Here is a 26578-nt window from a genome sequence, read left to right as displayed (position 1 = left end):
GTAAGTCTGTGCTCCTCTGTCTCTTTCAGGGATCTGATCAATATGTACTGTCCACGCATCAGCATGCTCTTGTGTAGGATCTCGATTTCTTGAGATTGATCTATTTGATTTCTTGCTGTTGTTTGTTAGGAGTGTCAAGTTTAAAGTGCAAAGAATAGTTACAGGGTAAATGTTTTGTGCTAAGAGGCTCCAATTAAATACTTACTGGGAATAGGAGGCAATTATGATTGGACGGGACGCTGAACTAAAGGTTACACACAATATATTGAATGAGTACACAGCCAATTACAGCCCACACACTCTGTAACCACTATATTTTACTGCCCCTGGCCTAACACTATAATCTAGTTTTCACTGTTCGGATCAAAGTGGTGTCACCGAGAAATATTGTCCATAACTTCAGTTTTTAGTTGTTGTCAGATGGATCCAAAAAAAGTACTCACAATAACAATTTCACTGTGTCATGGCACCCTACTGAAAGTTTCCCATGTTTATAATAGATTCAGAACGTTATTTCCAAAATTACCTGATTTTGTAAAGGGAAGCATTTCAAAGTAAATTGTGTGTGAGGTAAATCATTGGGCGGCATGGTGGCCCAGTGGTTCCCAGGTTCCAGCCACCACAGTCACATGCACAGTTGGAGCTATCTCTAGGCTCCACCAGCTCATTCTCACTTCTCGCCCAGTCACTGCCAGACACGCTCGCCCCTGAGCCAATCACCCGTAAGACATCAATGTTTGTGATGTTCTCTCTCACCCTCCAGTCTTCTCGCTGTCAGTTCAGTTCCGTGTTCAGAGTCCACTTCCACCGCTGCACCGCCTCCCCTCCTGGTCATCTCCCTCCAGACGCAGCCATGAGTCGTCCCATCTTTGTGCTCTGTCACTATTTACTATAAAAGTGTTTCCTGATCACAACTGACTGTAGTGTGTGAGTGGTTGTTTGTCTCTGTGTGTCGGTTCTGTGACCGGTGACATGTCCAGAGTGTACCCGCCCTGTCACCCAGTGTCAGCTGGGATCAGTTCCCTCACGTAACCCTTAAAGGGTAAGGAGTATAATACGATTTCAATATCAACAACTCTTCCCCATCCTTCTGCCATTGTTTCCCAGGAACAGAAAGTTCTTGACATTTATTTCTAAGTCTTAAACACAGAGTCATTACATCTTATTTCTAAACCAATTGTCTCTAAAGTGTTCCCTTTTTAATCTTGCTTTAAATTCATCGTAAGTCTATTTTGTAACCCGGCTTATGCCTTTCATTATTTTACCTTATTCATGCCTTTTTTTTACTTATCTTCTTTGAGTTCTTTTGTCTTACCTACAAACCTTATTTCTTATAGTGAACTCTCTAGCTTGAATCCATTGCTTTCCTTTGCCCCTGATTGTAAAGCTCTCAACTCCTTGACTTGCATAACTGTGCCAAACCAGCATGATAATTAGCATTCCATATAATAAATGTAATAACTCCTCATGTTCCAAAGTCTTCTTCATCTCATCAACCTGTGCGATATTGAATCTGAGTTGCTAATCACTCACCACACGCTGCCTCAGCTCATAAAATCTCCCATAATATCTCCTTCATACATCACAGAGGGTTTCTTCCTGTCTTCCTGCACCCGAGCATCAGTCTGGCTGGAGCTCAGATATTCTCCCTTTAGTATTCACATCGTGTCGCCGAACCCAAACTTTTTTTCGCCGCAATCGTGCAACGCGCAGTCCCAGGATCTGTTTGATAACCTGCCACCACGAGGTGTTCCCTGCTTTGTCTTTGAGAAAGTGATTGAAATTCCTCACACCTCACACCCACTCGTCGGCCAACTGCAAAGCAAGGCGACGCAACAAACCTCACACAGGATGCAATAAACCTCGGAGGTTTTCACTGGCGACGCAGGTGACAGATATGAAAAGTGTCACAGCAGTCTAATCTGTCCAGGAGCACATTTTTTTTGCCGATGAGGAGGGAGGGAGGGAGGAAGGGAGGGAGGGAGGCGCGGCACAAACGCAGCCGCTTTGCCAGGGGTTGAGTAATGACGTCAATTTGTCAGTTGCATGAAACATTCTTTGATTTTTGTGTTTTTGTGGAATTCAAGCCAACGCAGGGCTTAAAAGGATTTTTTGTTTTTTAAATGGAATCAGCATGAACGTTACAAGGTCCAGAATCCACATGAGACAGACTCATTATTTCACGGTTGTATTTGTGCATCTCTTTCATTTAATGGCGTTCATGGACGAGCATTGTGGGTAAGGCCATGAAATTAAATACCTTTTGTAAATAAAAATATAAACATGGATTTCTGCGGACGTGAGCACAGACTACAAAGTGAGGTTCTGCTCGCGATAGCATGTATGAAAAAAAACCACAGATCTTCTCGTTCCGTATAGAAACTGATGAGACCCACGGTTAGGAACATTAGGTGGGTCACACTTGTGCTATGGCTTTACACTTTGGATTTACCACCACAGTGCTGCAGCTTAATTCTGCTCTCCCTGAAGACTTCGCTGACATTTTCCAAGGTCTTGCTTTCAAACCCCTGCCTTGATTAGTGAAGCAGGTTTTTTCGAGAGGAACTAATCCCATTCCCTGGAATTCTCTCTCCCTCTCTCTCTCTCTCTCTCTCTCTCTCTCTCTCTCTCTCTCTCTCTCTCTCTCTCTCTCTCTCTTTCTTGCGTTCTTTTTTTCAACAAACGAGTCAGCAAACGGGGGGATCTAGTCAGCAGCAATCCACAGTAACAGGAGGAGAAACCATGTGATCCTGAAGCTGAAATGATTTCTATATCTAGCGACAGACAGGATGCTGAGGATGGCGGCTGGCCCCCCCGATCGTGCAAGTGCAAGAAAGCAATGTCACCTCACATTTTATTTTTTATTGGTGTTGTTTAAAAAGAATAATACTGCGTTTGATGTTTTGCACAAATTGTCTGGAGACTGCTGATAGTTAGCTGTGATATAATACTGTATTTTTCTTGCACTATTTAAAAGGAAAACCGTTACTCCCACTTAAAATCATGACCCACCATTTCATAAAACTTGACATTATAAGGTCTATAGAAGTCTCGCAGTTGCTCGATAGCATCTCTGTCTATCTGCACATGAGTCCTGCCCTTGGACTTGCCCAGGCAGCGTGGCGAGCCGCTGCTCTCCGGCTTCTTAAGGCAGGGGAAACCCTTGGTGCGGTTGAAATAGAAGTGTTTGTCTGTGACTATGCGCTTCAACCCGAGGAAGTCTTGAACCCGAGCCAGCTCCCCTGCCGGGTCTGTGATAAGACGCTCCCCGCTCACAAAGTGGATCTGAGCCAGGGGGAAGTAGCGGAGCCAGTTTTCGAGGTGCAGAGCGTACAGGCCGATGCGGATGGCGTTCCAGGACGTGTCCACTATGCCCAGACACTGGTTCCTGAAGGCCAGCTCCTGGAAAGTCGGCAGGTCGGGGGTTTTGGACAGCGTCTGAGTGTAATCGGATATTGCACGAGTGACGGGGTCTCGCACCACCACGATGAGTTTGGTTTTCTGGGACAAGGCGGAGATCCGGCGTGGTGTTTCTTTAGTCACAAAGTAGCTCGGCGTCTTCTCCATCGTGATTTGGCTTTCAAGAGTCCTTGGCATTAAACCTCTGAATGAGAGATGGAAACACAAAGTGAAAGTTCCAGTAAGATGAAGATTCCTCACTCACATTGACATTACTTTGTATGTTAGTTTTAATTACCGCAAACGCTCAGAGACTCAGCCCCAGAGGACATAATGTCCTTGTATCAAAAAAGTGTGTTTTAGATGCCTGGTGAATAGAGAAGAAGAATAACACATCATAACTGAGAAGCTCCAGTTTGGCTGTGAACCTCGTTTCTCCATGGAAATGATAATAGGAGCAGTGAAGCAGTGTCACAGTGGTCTGTTGTCGCTGGAGACTTGCAGACAGCTCTCCTCTGCATCAGCCCTGCCTGGCTCAACAGCAATAAATCACTCTGAAATGCAACAGAACACATGTAGAGGAGTGACTCTGCCAGGTTACTTCTGGGTCTTCAAAGTAGGCCACTGTGCTCCTTGATAATAAAAGATTTGAGCAGGTACGCCTTCACACAGTCATCGACTCAGGTTTGAATGGAAATCATCCCAGAACAAGGACAGACTTTTAAAAAGAAACAGTGAATAGAGCTGTGAAATTAGAGATGTATTCATATGATTAACCTCTCAATTAATCTGTTTATCCCTTGGTTTAGATGACATCAGAAAACTACATTTTTTTATTCTAAGCCCCACGGCAATGTGATAAGTTTAGCTTTGTCCGAACAGCAGCGCAACACTTTTAATGTTCAGATTAATTTTGGGAGCTATTTTAATAATTGCCAAATTGATTATTGCAGCCCTATCTGTAAATTAACTCTCCCGTGTGTCTCTTGGTTTGAATATGTGGTCTTAGCATGGGCGGAACCAGGGGTGGTGCCACGGGGGGGGGCACTGGCCCAGCTAAAATGTTATTAGCCTCTGAAGTGCCCCTATCCTTTATTGTCCTTTCAGTACCGAATCAGGAGCTGTGCATGGTCGTCGGACATATAAGGGGCCTCTGTGTAAACTGTGGTCCCAGGTTTTGCAAAATCCTTGATCTGCCACTGGTTCCTAGAGGACTGATATATTCTATCTACTGCTTTTAACCAGCTTGTCTGCAGGCCCTGCTGAATCTACCACTAGGGGGCACCGCTCCAGGAATGCACACAAAGAATTTAATTACGCCGCGCTAAATTGAAAATAAATACTGTTGCGTAAAAAAAGGACACAGGTCATTTGAGAGGGGTTGAGATTCATTTTCTGTGTTTACATTCTTGAAACATGTGGAATAACTGTGTTTATGTGTTTTCCGCAGGAGAGCACGTCCACGGCCCGCCTCGCCGCTCGGACTCCTTGAACCCTTTGTCCTCCTCAGTCCGCTCACCATCTGAAGTGTCCACGATCAGGAACTCCAGTGGTCTTTCATCACATCTCTGTTCCCTTTTCCTTTTCGCATGAAAAAACTAAACATCGGCCCATTGAGAATCAGAGCACGAACAGTTATCTGGCCGTCACTGGTGACCGTTTACATGTGTTTCAGAGAAGCAGCTGTTTATTTTGAAGGCCTTCCTCCAAAAGTCGGCGGCGTGGCGTTTGACAGCTGCCATTCAAGTTATGGTAATGGATGCTGGGTCCACGTCTGAGGGACGCATCACTGAGATAAAAGAGCTCTAGCCTCCGAGCGTCCTGAGGAGCACCAATTAGTGGAGATATTTCACTTCGTAATTATTTTATGATACCACTGATACACGTACCTCCTGTGGGGAACATGACGGCCGTTCATTAACGTGCAATGTGTTTGGAAGTCGAGCGTGTTGTGTGTGTGTTGTGCACGTGTACACAACACTTCATGACTGACGCATAAGTCCGCTTTTAGTTTGTAATAATGATCTAGACGCTCTCTGTGCTTGATAGATACTTGATTATCCGTCAAACAAGGCAATTTTACAAGGACGACTGTGTTAAAAGTGCATCATTAAAATGTTTTAGAATCCATAAATCTTTTATTTTAATTGTCATTTGTAGATATTGCTGTAACCGCCTCAAACAAACAACACAGCGTCTCAGAGGCCTGGCAGCCAGAGGAGCCCTGCAGAGGTCGGGTTTTATGAGAAATCTGATGAATTGCTCCACAGTTCATCTTGGGAGGAAACAAAGGGGGCCACTGTTCTGCCGCTGTAAACAGAGCCCAGATCCCAAAGTTTCTGGCGATAGGAACATAAAATGAGTCAGAAAACTGCAGAAAAAAACACACCGAGCATGTTTGCCCTCCTCCAAACGCAGCGTACTGTACACAGAGCGGCAGAGAGGAGGGGGACGAGGACTGGGTGACGACGACAGGGAGAAGCTTGGCTTTACATGATGCTCAGCAGCGTTTACACTGATTACACAGAGACCTACAGATGTCTCAGCTTTCATGTAAATAATCATAACCTATTTATAAGGTTAAAGTAACAATGTCTAGATTAGATGATAGATACACACAAAATAATCACTTTAATAGCAGTGTGTCTTAAAATTCCAGTTGTAGAAATTTAGAACTAATAAAACCTACAGAGAATACATTAGAAGCTGGAATACATGAAGTTTAAATTGGCTATATATCCGAATCTGGATGTTAGACATATATATACTCTATGTTAATTGTGGCCCCTGGTTTAGAAAAATCCTAGATCTGCCACTGTCGCTTTATTCATCCTAATTTAGGGCGTTAGCATGTTTACGTTTGTTTAGAGTGCAGAACAATTTCCATGTACGTGTAATTGCAATTGTTCAATAATCCTGTGTTCAATATTTATACTGTATTTATCATGTTAAAACTGTAATTATCATTGCTGTTTTTATATTTTCATATTGGCAATATTTTGTATATTTCATTGTTTATAATGCCTGTTTAATTATTAATTTGATGTCACCTTTTCAATGTGGCACATTTCCCTCATTGGGAGACTGATGAAGGAAAATCCTATTTAATTATAAAAATTCAATTAAGGCTGATTTTCATTCACTTTCCAGTTATTTTGGTGATGACGGTGATGACAAACTTCCCATTTGACCTGCTGACCCTAGATCCGACCCTGGAGTGGACACAGCCATGTACAGGTGAGCTCTTACCTGTACCACTCCAGGCCTCTGTCATAGTTCCGGTCGAAGAAGTGCGTCTCTGTGCCAGCTGCTCGCACATCTGGATGGATCCTGATGAACTCCAGCACGGCTCTCGTCCCTCCCTTTTTCACACCGACGATGATGGCGTTCGGCAACTTTTTATTCCCAAACTTTGAATTCCCCATCAGAGGACTGGGAGTGTCGCTCCTGACGGCGAGGAAGTGACTGGAGGAGGAGGAGGAGGAGGAGGAGGAGGCGCGCTGCTCGGGCTTCTTCTCCCGGGGCTGCACCTCGGCGCTGCTCGGTCTCGCCTCCAACTGCAGGACGCAGGAGAGGGAGGATTTCTGGAGCCGCCTTTTGGCTCCATCAGCCGGGACGAGTTGACAGCTCGGCGGCGCATCACCTGTCCTGTGCATGACGGTGCCCACGGGGAAGAGGGCGCAGTAGCACAGGTACGACAGGAACAGGGAGAGCAGGCAGATGGAGGTTCTCGTGAGCCGGTGCGAGAAGGGGAGAAGTCGACTGAGGAGGAGCACGCATGCCATCTCTCCATGGATGTGAGCAGTGCATGGTTTTCGAATGGGTCCTCTCCTATATCCCGTGTGGATGCTGTCAAAGTGGCCGAACTGCCCAACACACTCCAGAGCAGAAGAAATGCGTAAAAACTTCAGATCAACACTTCCCTCACTTCATCCACAGCATCACAGTCCACGCGTCTCCTCGGGTCAGTAAGGGAACATGAATCCCTGGCGGCTGCGCACCGACGACCTCCTGCTCCAGAACTCCCGGACGTCTCCATGGTCGTGGCGCACGAGGAGCGCACTCTCTCCGGTGGCTCGAGCGCACTGTCAGCTCGAGACCTGCGGAGAGACAGAGAAATACTTCTCCACGGTGACGTCAGAGCATCTTTGCAACTGAGAGGTTGGATAGTATCCAGCTCTCTCCCTCTCTCCCTCTCTCCCTCCCTCTCTCTCTTCTCTCTCAGACATCTGACTTCACCCTCAGGAAATAGGCGAGATGATTCCACAAGCCTGATTTTCAACCACATTTAGGGGAATTCAACTTATGAATATGTTCACATAACAAGAAGCGAAAAATATGCATGTTTCACACATACTTCGGCTACATGACAGAAGAACTTAAAGGGAAAATGAAAGGGGGGATGGGTGAAGTGTTGGAGTCCACTAAACACTTTTGGAGTTTCAGGGGTAAACAGCGTTGCAGCCAAATCCAATACAGTTGACTAGAACTCGTGATAATCCCGAGCAGGTGGATATCAACTGAGATTGTGGCTTACAACAAGGTGTAAATGACGTCGTTTCCAGTCGAATTTGAACACTGTTTACCCCTGAAACTCACAAAGTGTTTTGTGGACTCTAACACTTCACCCTACACCTCCAGCGGCACAGTGGTGAGTAGATAATGAGTGAATTTTCATTTTTGGGTGAACTATCCCTTTAAGGAGGGCAACCCCAAAACATCCACAACTAGCCATCATTTAGTAAAATAATTTATTTTAAAAAATCATTGAGAGGTGACACAGATATTTCACCTCACTCCTGTTCATGGTGACCCCGACTATCTGCTTGTTTTAAGTTTCAGAAGATTCTACTGTGGAATATTTGAGAAAAGTTCGCTGCTTTTTTAATATGGCATCCAAAGCTACATATATTATTTTAAATTGTTTCTAGAATATAACATGAACTAATTGTTTCAGAATCTCAAAATGTGAATCAAAATAAAGCTAGCATAGAACTTTAACTGCATCAATACATGTAGGCTTCATCTATATGTTGTGAATATTTTCACATGAGCATGAAGCAAAACCTGTGATTAAAACACTTTTGTGTGGTTGAGACATGTTTAGACCAAGAGAACTTGACAGGAAAGAACTTACAGACGAAACTCATCCTTAAACATCCCTAATTTCTTGTAATTTTTTTTTTTCTTATTCATTTTGAAATTTGAATATAAAATATTCTTTTTTAAATGATGTTTGATTAATTAAAACAATCCAAATCACATAAACCCTATTATTAACACTTCCACATTTATCTTTCTGTCACTGTCATGGTTGTTGTGCTAGCATAGAATTGTACTCTGCATTAATACATTTATATGAATTAATGTTTCATAGCTACTATTTTTATCAAGTACGACTAGACAGAGGAACCGCTCTTGCTCCTCGAACACAACTAGATCCACTGGGGAAATAACAAACGACCAAAGTGGTTTGTCCACATGTGTTGAGGATAGTTCCCATGGATGAAGGTTTAGTTTCAGTTATGATATAAACTCTGATCGGAGTTGTCGTCCATCTGTTGGTGCTATCAAGATATTTTCCCATTTCCCACTGCCTGGCTGGACTGTAAACTGTATGTCTCCACCTTTTAGAGGCCCAGGGTTTTCCTTGGCCATGGAGCGGTTGCCCACTTGGTTCGGCCGATAATCCAGTCCTGAGAGGGTGTATCCTCCTGCGGCCTCAAACCAGTAATCTCGTCCCTGGGATCGCTCTCCTCTGAGCGGTGGAAGTGTTTGGGTGTTGTTGGTGTCAGCAGAGTGTGCAGGGTTGGGTCATCCCTCTTAGTTCCCCCGTGACTGATACAAATGCAGACAAGCCCGAGGTGCAAACAGAAGAGGATACAAACTCCCGGGACTGCGGATACACACAGGGAGGAGTCGAGGTGTCACCGAGCTGCTCCCGCGGGTGTCTGCGCCCAATCTCGGAGGCCTCTGATTAAAGAATGATTTATAGCGCTGGTCCGAGGGGCCCGCTCAGCAATTCGTCTAGTGAATGAGATTTTTCCACAAGAAGAGGGCGGGTAAATCAAACCTTGGGGCGAGAAGTCTGCAAAGCTCGGCGATAGGGCTCAGTGATTAAATGTTATAATCGCCGCTGCTGAGTGTGTGGGTTGTTTCTTCGCGGTGCCACTTTCAAGGATACCCATCCCCTAGAATCAGTTTAGCCTGAGTTTAATTTAGAGAACATATGTCTTGGCTTTGTTTATCACAGAGGTAATGGAGGTTAGCTTTGTGGACCGGCGTAAATTATGACGGAAGAGCAACGTGGAGCATAGAAAAACAAGATGATGTCAGAGGACGTCCTCAGAGAAAATGTCAAACTGATACAAGAAGAGATTGCTCTTGTGTCGTAATCCAACTTTTATGGGGGAAACAAGCAAAACAAAATAAAAGATGTGTCTGCACAACGCACACACTGTGTTTTTCTTTATATGGCTGGATGGCTTTTGGAGATTAGTGAATAAAAGGCCCTGACCGCTCCATCAGCGGCACTGCATCGTTTGTCAGAGCTAAGTGAAACCTGAAGGGGGAACGTCCGCCTGTCGTGACTCTGATCCGACAGCGGGCACAGATACAGATGATCCAGACAACCTCACACTACAGATGGATGAAGAATCGCTCCCACAGACCCGCTTCACACCCCTTATGTGAAACAGTGCACACACACACACACACACACACAGGGACAAACTGAAACGTGTGTGTCAGTCAGAGAGTCAGCTGATGAAGTGTTAGGTTATGAAAGCGCGTCTGGGCCTCAGAGGATCCGGTACACCAGCACAACAGTATGAACAGACATGGGTTAACTGGAAATTGTGGATCTTTACATTTAGCACTAATAATGAAGACTGACTGAGACGGAAGGAGTAGGTGGACTCCATCTATCCATGCATCCATTTCTACTGCTTATCCTTTAAGGGTCACACTAGCGCCAATCCCAGAGAAGATAAGATAAGATGAGATAAGATGAGATGAGATAAGATAAGATACGATAAGATAAAATAAGATAATCCTGTGCCAGATCTTGCTCAATAACAGAGAAGTATATAATATTATGAAAAATAAGTTATCTATAAAAATATCAAGTAATGAGTAGTTAGAGAGGACCAGTTATTATATATTCAACAACAATAAGGTAAGTTAGAAAAATATAAAATATATTATAGAGAATTGATTAAAAACCAGCAAAGATATTAATTGAAAAAGTACATTGGTAAATGAGAACAGACAAGTAAGTATTGTACATGATTATTAACAAAATGTTGTACATAATATTATTAGAAGTGATATTGGTCATGAAATAATAAAGTGATATTGCAACTACAGCGCATGACGAAACAAATCCGATGTGTATATTTAATTCTATCAGAATATGGGTTTGAAAAGCGACTTTTACTTCAGTTCTGTTATTCTTCAGCTTTGAAATGTACGGAGGCTGCAGGCCTGTGGGAGCATATTACTGTCACGATACTGACCCCTGCTGGAGACTCCATCGCAGTGCACCCATTGTGTGGCAGTCAAAGTGAAAGTAAAAGTAAGCGATGAACTAGGTTCCTGTAAAAGAGCAACCAGAAGGCTGGAACCAGACAAACCACTACCACAACCACACAAATCAGTGAGTATTCTCTATTTATTTACGCTCTCAAGTCATGTTTAATCGTTAAAGATCCGCTGGATGCAGCAACTGAGAACTGAGAATTATTATTCCAGCAAATAAGGAAATATCTCAGATCGTACGATGCAGAGGAAGCATGACATCATTGTTTTTGTAAGACAGAAATACGCAGATAGCAAACATCATAACTGAATTTTAAGTTTTTAAAGAAGGACTCCAGGACGTCCAGGACCACAATCAAAATTTTTTTTATTTCTTTTTCTCTTTTCAGGGAAAATGCCAAAAGTGTACTCACAAGTGGAAGGAAAGACTTTTGGGGCTCATGATGTATTTCTTAAAGAACTGCCCAAGGAAAAAGTAAAGAGAGTGAACTCACCCGTTGGCAGCGATGCGATTATTATCTTCTGTCCCATCGTCACTCGTTATGAGACCGACATCAACTCAGCACTTTCCAAGTTACCTGCAGGTAAACCTTCAGAAATGACGTTAGACTACGTTTTGCCATGTAGCTGCAAACTGTGATGTGTGTTGTGTGTCTGTGCCAAAGATGTAGAAATCAAGAAGCTGATTCTGGTGGTGCTGCATCACACCCATGACCCCGAATACACTACACCAAGCTCCAGCGACCTGAGTCGTGGCTTCGATCTTAAAGTCGACTGTCTCTTCCATGAACAAAAGGGACTTTTGAAGTGTCCTAAAAATGATGCGGCAATCCAAAGTGTTCGCCAAGAGGTAATCACACAAGTTATGCGTTGTTTTTATATGGTGAAGCATTAAACAACGGTGAATGCTGATTTAGACAAACAAATGTATATACACATCATTTAATGTAGCATTTCAGTAAAGGTTCATGAACCTTTTTTCAATTTGAGCTCAAACGGTATTCCTTTATGCTTCCTGTCAAATAACAAAGATTTTCATACTTTTTTATAATTTTTTTTGCAGCTGGATCGCCATCGTCAGAAAGATGTTTCCAGCGGCTGTTGCATAATACTATGAGTTAGGATACCATCATTAAAACATTTACGGGACTTCTTAAGATGTTAGACCAAAGGGAGGGTAACACTACTGACTTTCACTTTTGCTTTATCTAACGCTCCTCAACTGCAGTTTCAGCAATGGGTTGGATGCATGTAGATGTTTGTTTGCACTTTGTCATTATAGATCATTTATCACGATTTCACCAACTATGCATGCGGAAATAACACTAACCTCTGTATGTAAAATTGAGTATGAAGGAGGACGCTGGCTTGTAAGTTCCAGAATAAAAATCAGTCTTGTGCATTTATACTCAGTCTGGTCATTGTGTCCTGGCTCATTTCTCTGCCAGAGGTTCTGTCCTCGTCCTCTCCGCCCGTGTCGTCACAATGGCCCAACAGGAAGCCAAGATAACGGTGGTGTTGCAGCGCAGAGACTGAGCCCCTGCAGCTGCATTGATCTCCTTATCATTCATCTGACTCTTCCTCCTTACATGCTTGGAGCTGGTTGCCGCTCTCAAAGCCAACGTCCGACGAATGTGGTGATGGCCAGAAAACCGAGGCCTGTTTAGGAGGTATACCGCACTGTCCAAGTAGCATGTTAGCATGCTATACTTAAATGTCCTTAGTGATGCAGGAAGGGAAAACTCAAAATCCAACTCAATAACGAGGCTAAAAGGTTATAAAAATGTTTTCTGAGGAGGACGTGAATATCTGCACCAAATGTCACGGCAATTGAGCAATCGATGTGACATTTCAATCAAAACCACAAATGTGAGCGTCGTGGTGGCACTAGATGAAAGAGTAAAGGGATCATCAAAGTCAGACAGATTCATCCTCGGGGGATAAATTACAGTTATATTTCAGTCTGGACCAAAGTCTGAGACCGGCAGACCCACACTGCTGTCCCTGTATCTATGATATTCATTTACTACAGGATCCTGTTTATCCAGGAAAATGACCAAAAAAATCGACCTCCTTAGAGCAGAATGTCGAGGCATCAAGTGCTATGCCCCTAATGTGCTGTATATATTCTATGTGCCAGCAGTTGCGCAGGGGGCGGCAGAATTGGTTGTAAAACAAGTTGTGCTCGGTAATATGTGTGTTGTCTGTCTTTGGTCTTTGCAGCAGTGACGTTGCTGCTGTTACTTCTCCTCAGCTCTCCAGTTTGATGGAGACGAATCTAACGAGGACGTTTTTTGCTTGAATAAGAATGTTTTCTGCGAAAGTGTGTAAATTGCGCTGAGGCATTAGCTTGGCACAATGTTGGGCCCTGATTCCCCTGCGATGGCTTGTAAACTGTGTGCTGATCTATGATGGTCTGACTCTTTGTGTTGCTGACTGTGTTGATTCATACGAGCCTGGAATAATAATCACCTCGTGGAAGCAGAAACTCACGTGTCCTTTCATGTATTTCACCCATATTTATTTTTTTCGTTTGCTGCAAGGTCTTCTTCCTTGGCCCTTTATTTAGTCATTCAGCATCTTAAAATCATGATGCTAAGATATGTGTAGCTGGCTTTTATTCATCATGGTCACCGGCTACTTTCTGCAATGCCAAGCTACTGAATGTTGTCTTTGTTCTCTGCTGTAAAATCCCAGTTATCCCAGTAGAACCATTCTTCCTGCAGAATCTTTAGTGGCTCCTTGAGCCGTGCTTGGGACCGTTCTCTTTTTCTTCAGGGTGCAAGTCTTTTCTCTTCTCATAGTTGGTAAACACATTTTAACAGTGTTATTATACACCGCAGCCCTACTGGATATACTAGTTAGTTTCACATAGTTACTAGTTACATGTGTATCCAACATTCCACCGTTACACAGACACAGCTCTCATGCTTCATTTACTTTGAGGTATGAAATTCTCCGCAAAGCTGTCAGAGTAGTTCAACCTGTTTGTTAGCAGCGTCACACAGAAACTAAGGGAAGCATTAACATGAAACTTGGCTCCACCAAGCTGCTGCGGTATGTGTCAGGGACAAACCTATAAAATACTGGTGTGGATCTGGACCAGGAATTGGATCCAGGAATCATGTTTCACTTTCTTTCACATTGGGAGACGGGCGTTTTGCCACATTTCCATTGATTTCACAGAGATTACCTCATGGATCTGGAGGGGGAAAAGTCCGGCAAGTTTAGTGGCTTATATTTGCAATGTGCAACATGGTACAGATCCATTAAAAATCCAGTGACTATATGGAAATATTGGGCGTTGGTAGAGGAATGAAACATATCTAATTGTTATTTGAGCTAAAACGTGATGTGTTTAGCATGATAATAATAACTTAAATGTAAAGATGAGATTGAAGCTATTTCTGGTTGCACTTCACTTGTTTGGGCACAAGGTGGCAGCAGAAGTTGACATATTCGCACGGGCTGCTTGTTGGGTTCATCAACTGAATTCTCACTGGGAACTTCCAGACTTGATGGTGCAGACACAGAGTCTCAGATGTGAAAGTACAAATATGTGCAAAATAAAGACATTTCGCATAAAATGACATCTAACTTATTATTACTGTTATAACACAAGGTACAAACGATTTAATTCAAGACACAAGAAAATAGATTTTAAATTTTAAGGGAAAATCCTTTGGAACTGTGAAACTTATTAGATTTGGTCTTTACATCATAATTTCACAGCTAAATATAAAACCTTTTTTTCTAAAATAACTGTTCAAATACAAACAATTCATCAATTTTAAAATCAGGAGCCAGTCAGTCGAATTCTATTCAATGGAAATGACGTTTATTATTCTCTCGACTCTCAGATTGACTGACGTTCTTCAACACACTCCGAGTGAATCACTAGAATACATCCCCTCTGCATCAGTGCACATTCTGCAGGCACCACATCTGCATATGAACGTGGACACACGCCAACACACAAACAAACAGACGCACACATACATTCCCTCGCACTTGCGCACACAAACACACACACACACACTACCACAAACACACACACACACACACACAAACACACACGCACACACACACACACACACACACACACACACACAAACAAACACACACACACACACACACAAACAAACACACTGTGTACAAACCCAAAGTGAGTTCTCACAGACAGGAAATGATGTCAGTTCTTGTCTCCAAGGAGATGGAGGCAGTTGCTAAGATACTGTGACACTAGGATTTTTCTCTCTATTTTCTCTCCCTCTCTCTAACATGCACACACACACACATGCACACACACACACAGACGCACACACACACACACACACACACACACAGGGATGTCACCATGAATAACTTGAAACTCTCTCTTATATCTCTCTTATTCTTTTGCACAGATGGCACCCGAGCACCATTCCAACTTTTTCTGTCTCATTCCTAAAAATAACCACCAGAAATGTCACTTTGTTCACGATCCCAATTGGCCACTCGGGGCCATTAAAGAGATCACTAATTCTCCTCGACCACGTCTTATATCAGCCCTGCTGCTACAAAAAGAATCACATTGTCAATCTTTCGCTGTGAGCCGTGTACGATTCCTCCGTGCCAGAGTGCTAAGGCCTGTAGCTACACCGTGGAAGTGATGGATGTGTATCAGCACCCCCTCCAAAGCTTCTTCTGAGCGTGAGCTGCACCTCTCCCCTGCTATCAGCATGCCACATATGTCTTGGCACTAGCATGTTGCTGCCAAATCCTCCTTGCCCTCCCTCTCTCCTGCCCTGTGGCTCCTAACACAGCATTAAGAGTTTAAGGGGGCTTGGGTTGTATTGGAAATGCCATGCACTCGTCCTCTGGATAGCTGGATTAGCTCGCTCCGCTGTATTTCTACTCCAAGAGCCTTCCTGTACTGATGACACAAGCAATACAGCAATGAGTGTTTGTTCATTTACTGTGCACAACTGCATGTCCCTCTCCCTCCCTGCACTCCATCGCTCCCACACACACATGCTCAAGGGTGCTGGCGTGCACACAGACACACACACACACACAGGCATACCATACGGGCATAAGGGGAATATCAGATTCAATGTGCAATGACACAGTGAGGACATAGAGTGGAGAGAGGGGGAAGGAGGATGAGCAGAGGCGGAAGGTTGGGTTTGGCATGGGTGGCGTGGAATCTCTTTTAAATGGCGCGGGGGTTGAAAGGCAAAAAAAAAAGGAGATGCACGGAGAGAGGAGATGAGAGTGGCGAAAAGGCAGTGAAAGGCAGCGAGGGTCGGGCGAAGAGGCTGGATGTGGGCTAAGATTTCAGCATGAGTGAGAGGGAATGAGGAGAAGAGGGAGAAGGAGGGAAAGGAGGAATATCCTCTGCACCACTGTGTGACTGGAAATTTAATAGAGGGGGAGAGATAGAGAGAGAAAGAGAGGGAAGGAGAGAGGGGTAGATGGTTGGGAGAGAGAGAGAGAGAGAGGGAGAGAGAGCGAGGGAGAGAGAGGCTGAGGAGGGGGAGGGGAGAGGAAGAGAGAGGCAAAAGGCACAGAGACCTCATTGCTGTGCGGCTTTCAGCAAAAGCTAGTGGTCGTGAACAATGCTCACTACGGCATTCACGGGGAGAGGGAGGGGAGGAGTGAGGGAGAGGGTGAGGAAGGAGGGAGAGGGAGAGGGAGGTGGGAGAGTATACATCTTGGGGGTCTTTCTGAAGCAGAGCTGGCCTGCTCTGTCCTTTGACCTTTACCGTGGGCTAAGACGGACTCAGATTTATTTTTACGAACAAACTAGAGGACACAGAGTCACAGAGGGCTGCCTCTCTCCCCCTGCACGTATCCATCAGGGGCGATGATGATGATGGTTCAGAGGAGCCGAGGCGCTTGACACGTGTGGACAAACACACGACGAGGATCAATATGCGCAGGCCACGCGTGCAGAGAGGAAGATCGGCATCTCTTCGCTGATTAAATCTGTTTTTTTATGGGCTAATAACTTGCCGACTTTCTTTAGCAGTCCCCTAATTGAATCCATTCAGTATGACTCCACACATGCACATTAGCAGAGGACTCAAATGGTTTGGGTTTTTACGATGTGCAAACCTCACAGGGGTCGCAGGGCGTGGATGCTGACAGCAGGTCACATGTGGCGGCTGATACAACTTTAACTTCTGCTCCCAGATCCGCCCCGGGGACGAGATAAATAAACACTCACGTGCAGGAACACAGGAGTCACCAGTTTGCTCGATTACCACTGAGCATTCATTATGGAGCTTGGGCCTCATACTCTTTAAAGCTCAATGGGCCAGGAGATGTTTCCCACTGCAGATGTTTGGTGGCTTTTGTGGTTAAACAGGTGCCCCCATAACACGGTGATGAACGCCGAACACACTGCAGAGCTTAATATCTCACTTTAGCATGAGCAACACACTGACTCAGATTTAATGATCGTTGAGTGCTGCTGAGTCATGTTAATAAACACTCGTTACATGTCTGGAGCATATGCACAGATCAAATTGAGAAAAACAGAGAGAATATATATTTATATGTAGATCTGGTGACAGCCTGCATGGTTTGAGGTGTGTTTTATATCCAGGAGTCCTTGGTCCTCCATCTATTCTTCTATTGCCGCCTTAGTGGGATTCTGGCTGAAACATACGGAAAGTGCGTAAAAGGAGTCGCTTATGCTGGACGCAAAAAGCTCTGCCCAGCGGGCGCCGTCGCGTTGTGCTGCCTGCGTTCCTCCCCAGTGATGATGATAAGGCGCACGGATGCACTCGTCCAGGACCTCGCTCCTACATGTTATAATACCAACATCCTCTCCTCCAGCGACCCTTAATCTCATCTCTGTGTTGATTTCTTTTTTTTCTCGCCGGAGTGTGTGTGCGCACATGTGTGTGTGTGTCCGTGTGAGTGTGTGTGTGTGGATTCTGTTCATCTTTAACCTGCCATCACTGTAGCCCCCCGCGTTGCGTTGGCGCTGCGGATCTAGTCCACGAGAACAAGAGGCAGCTCACAGCCGCGGAGACAAGCGAATCAATTTAGGGGGGACGAGGAGAAAAGGAGAGACAGACAGCGAGGCTGGAGGAAGGAGAAGGAGAGAGAGAGAGAGAGAAAAAAAGCAGGACGATCGCGGAGGAGAAGGAGGACGAGAGGAGAGGAGAGGAGAGAAGCCATCGAGCATCGCGCCGCGAACATTGAGGTACGTGTGGATATTGGATGTACAGGTAGAAAAAGGGGGGTGAAATGGCCGGCGTATTTATTGCATGTGTTACCCGACATGATGTTGGAATCGGTCGTTGCAATGATGGAGATCGGATCGTGAAATGTTGCACGGATGATAATCAGTAAATCATTAATACCGGTATGAGGAAAAAGCTCACATGTAGTGTTGTCAGTGCGGTGGTCATTGCCAACATATTGTAAAAAAAAAAGAAGGAAAAACACAAAAAAAACATGGCTCCTTATGTAAGTGTTTTCCTACACGTCCACACATTTTTTCATATCTCGGCCATATGGATGATTGTCGGGGTGCAGTCGTGTTGTCATTACCCCCGAAGACGGAGAATGGATGCAAGCCATTTTGTAATGCAGCATGTGCAGAATTAGGCCTATTCAGAATTTCAATTGCGTTCCCGAGAAGGTGCGCCGTAGTGCGCGCAGCTGCATAGATGAATAAGGCCATTCTGTTGAATTGTAGGAGATATTATGCTGGGGGGGCTGGTGGTGGTGGTGGGGGGGTTGGGAGGCTATATGATGAGAAGAGGTCGCAGTTAAATGACAAGATGCACGTTATGTCCTCTTTTATCTTTCTTTCTTTTTTATGTGTGTGTGTGTGTGTGTGTGTCCCCCCCCCCCATCCATATGTTGGAGGATTGAGAGAATGTACTTGTCATCATTTGCAAGGGGGCTGGGTGGGGGGGGGGGGGATATTTGACACCAGCCTGACCATTTCATCTGTTTTTAGTTTGAATATAAGCGATGCCGGTCGTTAGGAACTGGTGAGACGCGTCCCAGCACCGTTCCCTGATTCCCACGTCCTGAATCAATCTGGTGTTGTCATAGTTACAGTGGATGATGTCGGCCCTGCACCTGAGTCGCTTTGTGTTCGTCTCCAGGCCGTCGGTAAATACACCAGGTCTAATTGGGCCTTTGCGTAGGCATGTACAGGCGACATCTCACGGCCATCATAGACGTTTTAATGAAAACAACAGGACTCTGCCTCTTCATAAACCTTAATGGCTCTGTTGGGGGGGGGGGGGGGGGGGGGGGGAGGAAGCGAGGCATTGATACAATCAGGCGCTTACGATGATGTGATTGGTTTGTAGCAATTGGTCAGCAGCTTGCAGCTAATTTGTCTTTTCACGACCGAGCGCTCTCCCAGGCCTGATCGAATAATCAATATCTACATGGTTGCAATCTGCTCTTGACATGGAAAAACGGCCAAGATCAAGAAAGAGAAAAAATACCTCAGAGCGCAATTGGTCGGAAAACATACGCCACTCGGCCGTGTCGTAAGCCCCAAGGAGAGAGAGGATGAGGAGGGAGGCCGCCGGGCGACGGAGCGTTGGCCCTCAGATGAGTCAAGGTGTGATTTCTCTCAAAGTAAAGGCCGTCTCCTGCGTACATGTGCTGTTGCTCTCTCGTGTGCTGGAGAGCTTGACGCCAGGTCGAGGCAACAGGCGTTCCCTGCTTCTGAATTCAATGTCTCCTCATGCAATTTTAACCTGTGCAGTTCACGTAGACGGTCAAACCTCAGCGACGCTGGCTCTGTGAGAAAACGCTCAGCTCCTTCAATGTTAAGAAAAAGGCTGAATATGAAATGCAGTTGAGCATTTTGGCCTTAAGTTTTAGACCAAAGTCAGAATGTGTACAACTGCAAATCTCTCACTTCACCATAACACCCCCCCCCCCCCCCCCCCCCCCCCCCGCACTTCTGTAGATTTCAAAAATGGTGGCAGAGGCAGGAGGGATTCTTGCATTCACATTTAACCACGATTCTTTTTAAAAGAGACAAAGCACCACCCTTACAGTATTTTCATTACCAGTGTATTGAAAAAACCTTTCTGACCGGAGAGCAGTGGTGTGATCGGATCTTTGGCCGTGCTGAATATTCATGGTGTTGTGTTTTGATGACTGCATGAATCATTTCCTGACGAGCTAATCATTCAAACTACCAGGCCGCCATTCTGGATCGGATGCAGTTCTGACGTCTGCGGCAGACATTGAGACATTTTCCTCCTCTTTTTTTTCTCTTTTTCTTCCAATTCCGTCAAATAATTGACAACAACAATTACCTGCTGGATGGGGGATGAGCGAGCAAGAGAGAGACTCCATGAGGAAGGACAGCAGTGTAAAGAACAGCATCAGGAGGAGTGTTGCAAAGGGGCTGCAAACTGTAACATGGAGGTTTAGAGATTTGTATTCAGAAATCTGTACTTGGTCTCGAAGTGGAGATGGATGATGTTTTGTCAGTTCTGTGTGGCATTTGCACCCAAGTGTGTGTGTGTGTGTGTGTGTCGGAGTGAGAGAGTGTCTGTGGCATGTGCAGAGCATCTGAAAACGTCTATTTTTAGCACATACTCCCTTATGACCTTTCTTAATCGCTGCTTTAAGAGTTCTCGGAGCTATGTTTTTAATAAAGACGGATGCTGACCTAATCCTCAGACCTTGTAGATATTAAGATTCATGGCAGGTTTGTTCCCACTGTTGCGATATCGAAGGCCAAGGTTCGACTGTGTGCTTCGTCAGGTTCCCCTGCACTTATGTAAATATACATTTTCATATATACGTAGCTGGATTTGCAAGATTCAGTTTCTTTTTTTTCTCCCAGAGGCTCTGGAGCAAAAGGCCGTTTATTGCATAGGCTGTCTGCTAATGAGGAAACACACCTTAGAGGTTGTGTCAAATGTAAATTGACTTAGACCTAAAAGGTGTTACTGACCGGTTTTGCACGGCAAACGTTCATCAGGCTCAGCTAAGCACAGTGATGTGGAACAGGGCACTGGACAGTAAGAACACAAGATGGTGAGTGAGCAGGTTGCCACAGCAACAGTGTTTCTGGGTGGAGATGCTAAGAGCTGCCATGGAAGCTTTGAAAGAAAAAAAAAAAAAAAACTGTTGATCAGAGAGTTAAATATTTGAGAAAGTGAATCTTTTTTATATAAAATCAATAATGGCAACACAGCGGTCACATAATCTGAAAGGTCACAAAGAATCCTCTTGTTCGAGGTCCACAGAAGGCACAGGGCTGTGACTGGCCGAGTCTTAGTGTCGAGCCTGAGGAAACAACGAACACTTTCTCCTCGGTCGAATCATTATAAGGGAACGAGAAACCAAGCATTTCTAAATTTAGTGAGTCTGCTGATGCTCGCAGCAATTTCTGTTTTCGAGTGTGTGGCCCTCTCTCAACCGGAGTCACACACGATACACATGCATGTGTTCAAAGAGCCACGGCAGTATTTTTGCAACATGGTCACAATCTGGTTGTTGTCGGTTTGCCTTTGTGTCGCCAGCTTCAAGTCGGGGATGTTGTCTGATTGTGTGTCACTTGTTGTACACACAATGGGCATTGCAGTAAAATCTCAGGAGTCAATAATCATTCCCTCATATCTTAATTGCTAAATTACTCCATGCAGGCATCATTTGTTATCTCATTTGTAATGCTGTGCTGCTGCCTCATGATGGATTGCATGAAACTCTGCATTAACCTTAGGTCTAGATAAGTCCCACCGGCAGCAGTAATGGCATCCAGCAACTTTAAATTCCTTTAAATGCAATATTCTACTTCTATCAGTGTGTATCTGACTGAAAGGCCAGTATCATAAAGTGGACGATGAGACGAGACCGTCATCCTAATCGCTAGACTGCCGCACTCGTGACCCAGCTCGAGCTTTTCCAAAATTTGTGGCCATTTCAGACACGCCATGACCCAGATGTTGAGTTCAAACTATAAAGAAAATGGCAGCTGACTCACCAGTTAGTCTACAGGTCACAATTCTAGATTCACCTCTTTGGAACCGAAAAGCCAGACTCCGCTCTTATCGTGCGTTCTGGTGACAGGACAGTTTTATATTTTTGAGATATAAATTCTGTGTGATGAGGCTAATATCTTGCACTTGCTTGACCTCTTTCCTACTTCTGCTTTTCTATCTTTCCCTACAGTGAGACGCACTAGCCTCAGCAGAGACAACACATTCAGGAGCAGCCCCACCCCCACCTCCAGAATTCGATTCATCCGCAAAAGATTGTCATGGGATTCGAAAAAAACAAATCAGGGTTCCCTGAAATGACATGTTGAAAGTTGTTTGTCAAAGATTTGTCAAAGAAGCATGAGCGAAGTAAAATAAGAATCTGTGAATAATAGATATTCTTTGATTTAACATCCCACCTTGTTCTGTGACAGTTTAAAGGAGGAAATAACAGAACAAGAGGATAGAATATGGACATTAAGATAAGCACTTAGAATCCCTCGTTTAGAGGTGACTGAACATTATTGCAGTAGGGGTGGGTCATGACTCAGTTGCCATGCGTGTTGTCACGGTGACCAGCCCCTGTGCCCCTTCCCCCCTCCTCTGGTTGGTCCAGCTTTTGTTGTGGTTCCACAACCATGGACCTCAACTTGCAGAGGCGGCGCCCCCCTGCCCCTCCCTGTGCACCTGCTCCAATCAGGCGAGCCGTGTCATCTGTACGAGGAAGAGTTTAGATCAAGTCCCGGAGAGTATTTCAGAGAACACAAGATACCTCAATCTACAAGAAAACACCATTCAGGTAAATATGGCCTCATCTACGAGCCACCAACACATTCACACTGTAGTAAATTGAAGTTGACAGCAGTAATTCTGATGTTGCTACAACTTGCCTTAATGTTTTTGTTTCCACACCAGGTGATCAAGTCTGACACTTTTAAGCACCTGCGGCATTTGGAAATCCTCCAGCTCTCCAAGAACCACATCCGACAGATTGAGGTGGGAGCTTTCAATGGCCTCCCAAACCTCAACACGCTGGAGCTTTTTGACAACCGGCTCACAGTTGTACCGTCACAAGCCTTTGAGTACCTCAGCAAGCTAAGGGAATTATGGCTACGAAACAACCCCATCGAGACGCTGCCGGCATTTGCCTTTCATCGTGTTCCCTCTTTGCGCCGTCTCGATCTCGGAGAACTCAGGAAGCTGGATTTCATCTCAGAGGCTGCCTTTGAAGGTTTAGTAAATTTGCGCTTCTTGAATCTTGGTATGTGCGGCTTGAAGGACATCCCTAACCTCACCCCACTATTACGACTAGAGGAATTGGAGCTGTCTGGGAACCAGCTGGGTATAGTTCGGCCTGGATCCTTCCAAGGCCTAGCATCCCTTCGCAAGCTGTGGCTAATGCACTCCAGAGTGTCAGTGATCGAACGCAATGCTTTTGATGACCTCAAAAATCTGGAGGAGCTCAACCTCTCCCACAATTCCCTGCATTCCCTGCCCCATGACCTCTTCACCCCTTTGCACCAGCTGGAAAGGGTACATCTCAACCACAACCCTTGGGTGTGCAACTGTGATGTTCTTTGGCTCAGCTGGTGGCTGAAAGAAACAGTTCCCAGCAACACCACATGCTGTGCTCGCTGCCATGCGCCTCCAGGTCTAAAGGGCAAATACATTGGGGAACTAGACCAGAGCCACTTCACCTGCTATGCCCCAGTGATCGTTGAGCCACCCACTGACCTCAATGTCACAGAGGGCATGGCTGCCGAGCTGAAATGTCGTACTGGAACATCGATGACCTCTGTGAACTGGTTCACTCCGAATGGCACTCTGATGACCCATGGATCGTACCGAGTCAGGATCTCAGTGCTTCATGACGGAACACTGAACTTCACCAACGTGACCGTGCAAGACACCGGGCAGTACACATGCATGGTAACCAACTCCGCTGGAAACACCACTGCAACCGCTGTGCTCAATGTGTCTGTGTCAGATCCCAGGGACAGCTACAGTTATTTCACCACTGTCACTGTGGAAACAGTAGAGACAGTAAGAGGAGAGGAGGAAAATTCGGCGAGACAGTATATTAATGAGACCTTCATAGAATTCTCAAATCCTACTGTTCAAAGAGGGAGACCTGGCGTCACTATAACTCCCTCCCCTTCCTCTATTTCCTCACTGTCCCCACGAGCTAACAGAGGTATGGAAAACTCACCGACAATGTCGATAATGGATGTAACTAACATTCCAGGCCTGGATGATGTAATGAAAACAACTAAAATCATCATAGGTTGCTTCGTGGCCATCACTTTTATGGCCGCCGTAATGTTAGTGGTCTTCTATAAACTCCGGAAGCAACACCAGCTACACAAGCACCACGGCCCCGCTAGAGCCATCGAAATTGTCAACGTGGAAGATGAGATTGGAGCTGGGGCAGGAAGTGGAATCTCAGGTGGCTCAACGATGAATTCCGGCATGGGTGGAGAAGGAACCCTGAGGAGACATCATCCAGAAATAGTCAACCTTCCCAACATTGGCCGTTCAGATACTCTCAACCATTATTACAAGACCCATCATTTCAACAACAACGTGATGGGTCTTAGTATTGGCGGTGAAGGGATCGGACCAGGAGGGATCATGAGTAGCAAGATGATGCAAGGCCACGATATCCCCATCTCCTGTACCTCAGTCCCAATCTCTTCATCTAATATGCTCTCCTCATCAGGCAATGGCACCAATCCCAATTCTATGTCCCCACCTCTGCCGATGTCTCTCCCCATGCCTACTATGGGCTTACATGGATCAATCAAGGGTTTCATGGGCCAAAACCAGAATCCTCAAATGGAGCCTCTTCTCTTCAAAGGCAACTCAAAGGAAAATGTCCAAGAGACTCAGATCTAAAAAAAAAAAACAAGAGCAAGGAGTATAGAGAGAGAGTGAGCAAGAGTCGAAGACAGAGAGGGGATGGATGTCGGGTTTATGCACGGAATGATTAGACACTAAGAGTGCAATCGACGTTACACCAGGAAAGAGGATAGACTGACAAGGCAATACACAAACACATAGACTTATTCGTGACAGTGTACATGCCAAGGATTTCCACAATGAGCCTCTTGTGTTTGTAGTAACGATCATGGCCATGGAGATGAAGGAATGGACATTCTACAATGTAAATCTGTGCCAAAGCAAATGTTTTTTGCAGTTTCTACAAGCTGTGTTCTCGTAGGGAAAAACTAGCCTTTCTGAGTAATCAGTCCCGTATTCGTTGTTGGCCAGCAGAGATGAAAGACATGCACAGCACTTACCACACTGAAGACCGGAGATATTACAGACAAAAAAAAAGTTTGAAGAGACATTTTTCTTCACCACAAAACGCAAGCCACACTCTCTCTCAAGTGACTCAATAGACTCCCTCAAGGTGAAAATTATGTAGGCATAAATAGATGGACAAAAAGGTACAGTGCAGTACAAACTACTGTGAAAAATCCACAAATTATATAAATATATTTTCATTTAAATATGTATCATTGCAGACTCCGATGCAGAGATATTTTGGGGTGGATGTATAAGCTGGTATAGTTTGTTTCTTTGTGAATAATCAGGGGTGGCGATAGTGACGGTTGGTTATGATACATGTTTTAAGTTTGGCTACTTCTCAGAAACATAAGGGCTCAATTGCAACACTCATTGTGAATCTTTGAATTGGCTTTGTGACATAAAGTCCATTTAGGTTGTAGAACGGTAAATGCAGATCTCTGTTTGACAAACTTTTGTCTGTTGCTTCAGTAATAATCATTACAAACTTTTGTGTTCTAAGAGTGTATTATGTATTTTGTAAAAGCCAGCTACTTGGTATTTGAATTTGACGATTCTGATACTTAAACGCCAGCATCAAATAATGGTCAAATTATGTTCCACAAAACATGGAAAGGTAACTCGATGCAAAGATCTGTATGGGTAAAATAAAAGTGTTGACAATGTGTTATTTAAATCAGATCAGTAGCCAGATATTTGCTTTTAGACAGGAATTTGATATGACCTCCTTGCTCATGGTTACCATAATCATGCCATAAAATGCTGTCATAGGGATGATCAGACATCTATCTAGAACAGCATTGAAGAAGAAGGGATTAAAACATCCATCTTTGGATGATTGGAATGAATGGAAATGTACAGTATATTAATAATAATAATGTCTGGTTGTATGACAATTGTAAGATCCACATTTTTACAGTGTAACTTTCATATGTTAAATGCCATTTACGCTTCTTGCGTTTAAACTATGTATTTCTTTATTTTTGTTAGTTTGATATACTGTGTACAGTTGTCTAGCCATGTATCATTACGTGTGAAATAAATCAATCATATATTGGGTTGTGGCGGGTCAATGTGGCGACCACATGAGTAAAGAGTGAGACGTTATGCAGCCCTCTGTACTAAACCTGGATTGAATGTATGGTTTGTGGTTTAGCCATTAGTCAGCCTGGTAATGATAGGTGCCACCTGCTCTACTAACATGTCCAGACAGGCTTTTAGTCACTCTCCTGTAGTTGCTCTACAGACGCTACTGGTTTTGCTAAATTAGTGTTTTTTGAACGAACTAGATGATGTTATTCCTACTGAAGGTGCTTTTGTCTGAAGTTAGCCCTCGATGTGCTTCTCCATGGCGATTCTTTAAC

At 44.6% G+C, this 26578-nt stretch overlaps 2 protein-coding genes across 2 annotated transcripts; one reads left to right on the top strand and one right to left on the bottom strand.

The window, feature by feature from the left end:
• Positions 1–2985: 2985 nt before the first annotated feature.
• On the bottom strand, positions 2986–7413 carry LOC128426704 (heparan sulfate glucosamine 3-O-sulfotransferase 2). The gene is made up of 2 exons (XM_053413733.1): positions 6649–7413; positions 2986–3604 (listed from the first exon to the last, which is right to left on the bottom strand). Exons 1-2 carry the CDS (start codon positions 7182–7184, stop codon positions 2986–2988), a joined length of 1155 nt encoding a protein of 384 aa, XP_053269708.1. The 5' UTR covers positions 7185–7413.
• A 10509-nt stretch (positions 7414–17922) lies between these two features.
• lrrc4bb (leucine rich repeat containing 4Bb) lies at positions 17923–26562 on the top strand. The gene is made up of 3 exons (XM_053414540.1): positions 17923–18136; positions 22099–22704; positions 22821–26562. Exons 2-3 carry the CDS (start codon positions 22462–22464, stop codon positions 24798–24800), a joined length of 2223 nt encoding a protein of 740 aa, XP_053270515.1. The 5' UTR covers positions 17923–18136; positions 22099–22461; the 3' UTR covers positions 24801–26562.
• Positions 26563–26578: the final 16 nt, after the last annotated feature.

This window comes from Pleuronectes platessa, chromosome 21 (assembly GCF_947347685.1).
Source record: "Pleuronectes platessa chromosome 21, fPlePla1.1, whole genome shotgun sequence".
In the NCBI taxonomy this organism is placed as follows: Eukaryota; Metazoa; Chordata; class Actinopteri; order Pleuronectiformes; family Pleuronectidae; genus Pleuronectes; species Pleuronectes platessa.
The sequence above is the reverse complement of the archived record's forward strand: the minus strand, read 5'-3'. Positions and strand labels throughout refer to the sequence as shown.

What these genes read in the sequence shown, in the direction of transcription:
- LOC128426704 (XM_053413733.1), bottom strand. Translation starts at nt 7,184, where the DNA reads ATGGCATGCGTGCTCCTCCTCAGTCGACTTCTCCCCTTCTCGCACCGG. An exon ending in AGAGGCCTGGAGTGGTACAG is followed by an intron (nt 3,605 to 6,648) that starts GTAAGAGCTCAC and finishes TCTCTCATTCAG; the next exon opens with AGGTTTAATGCCAAGGACTC.
- lrrc4bb (XM_053414540.1), top strand. Translation starts at nt 22,462, where the DNA reads ATGCGTGTTGTCACGGTGACCAGCCCCTGTGCCCCTTCCCCCCTCCTC. An exon ending in TACAAGAAAACACCATTCAG is followed by an intron (nt 22,705 to 22,820) that starts GTAAATATGGCC and finishes TTTCCACACCAG; the next exon opens with GTGATCAAGTCTGACACTTT.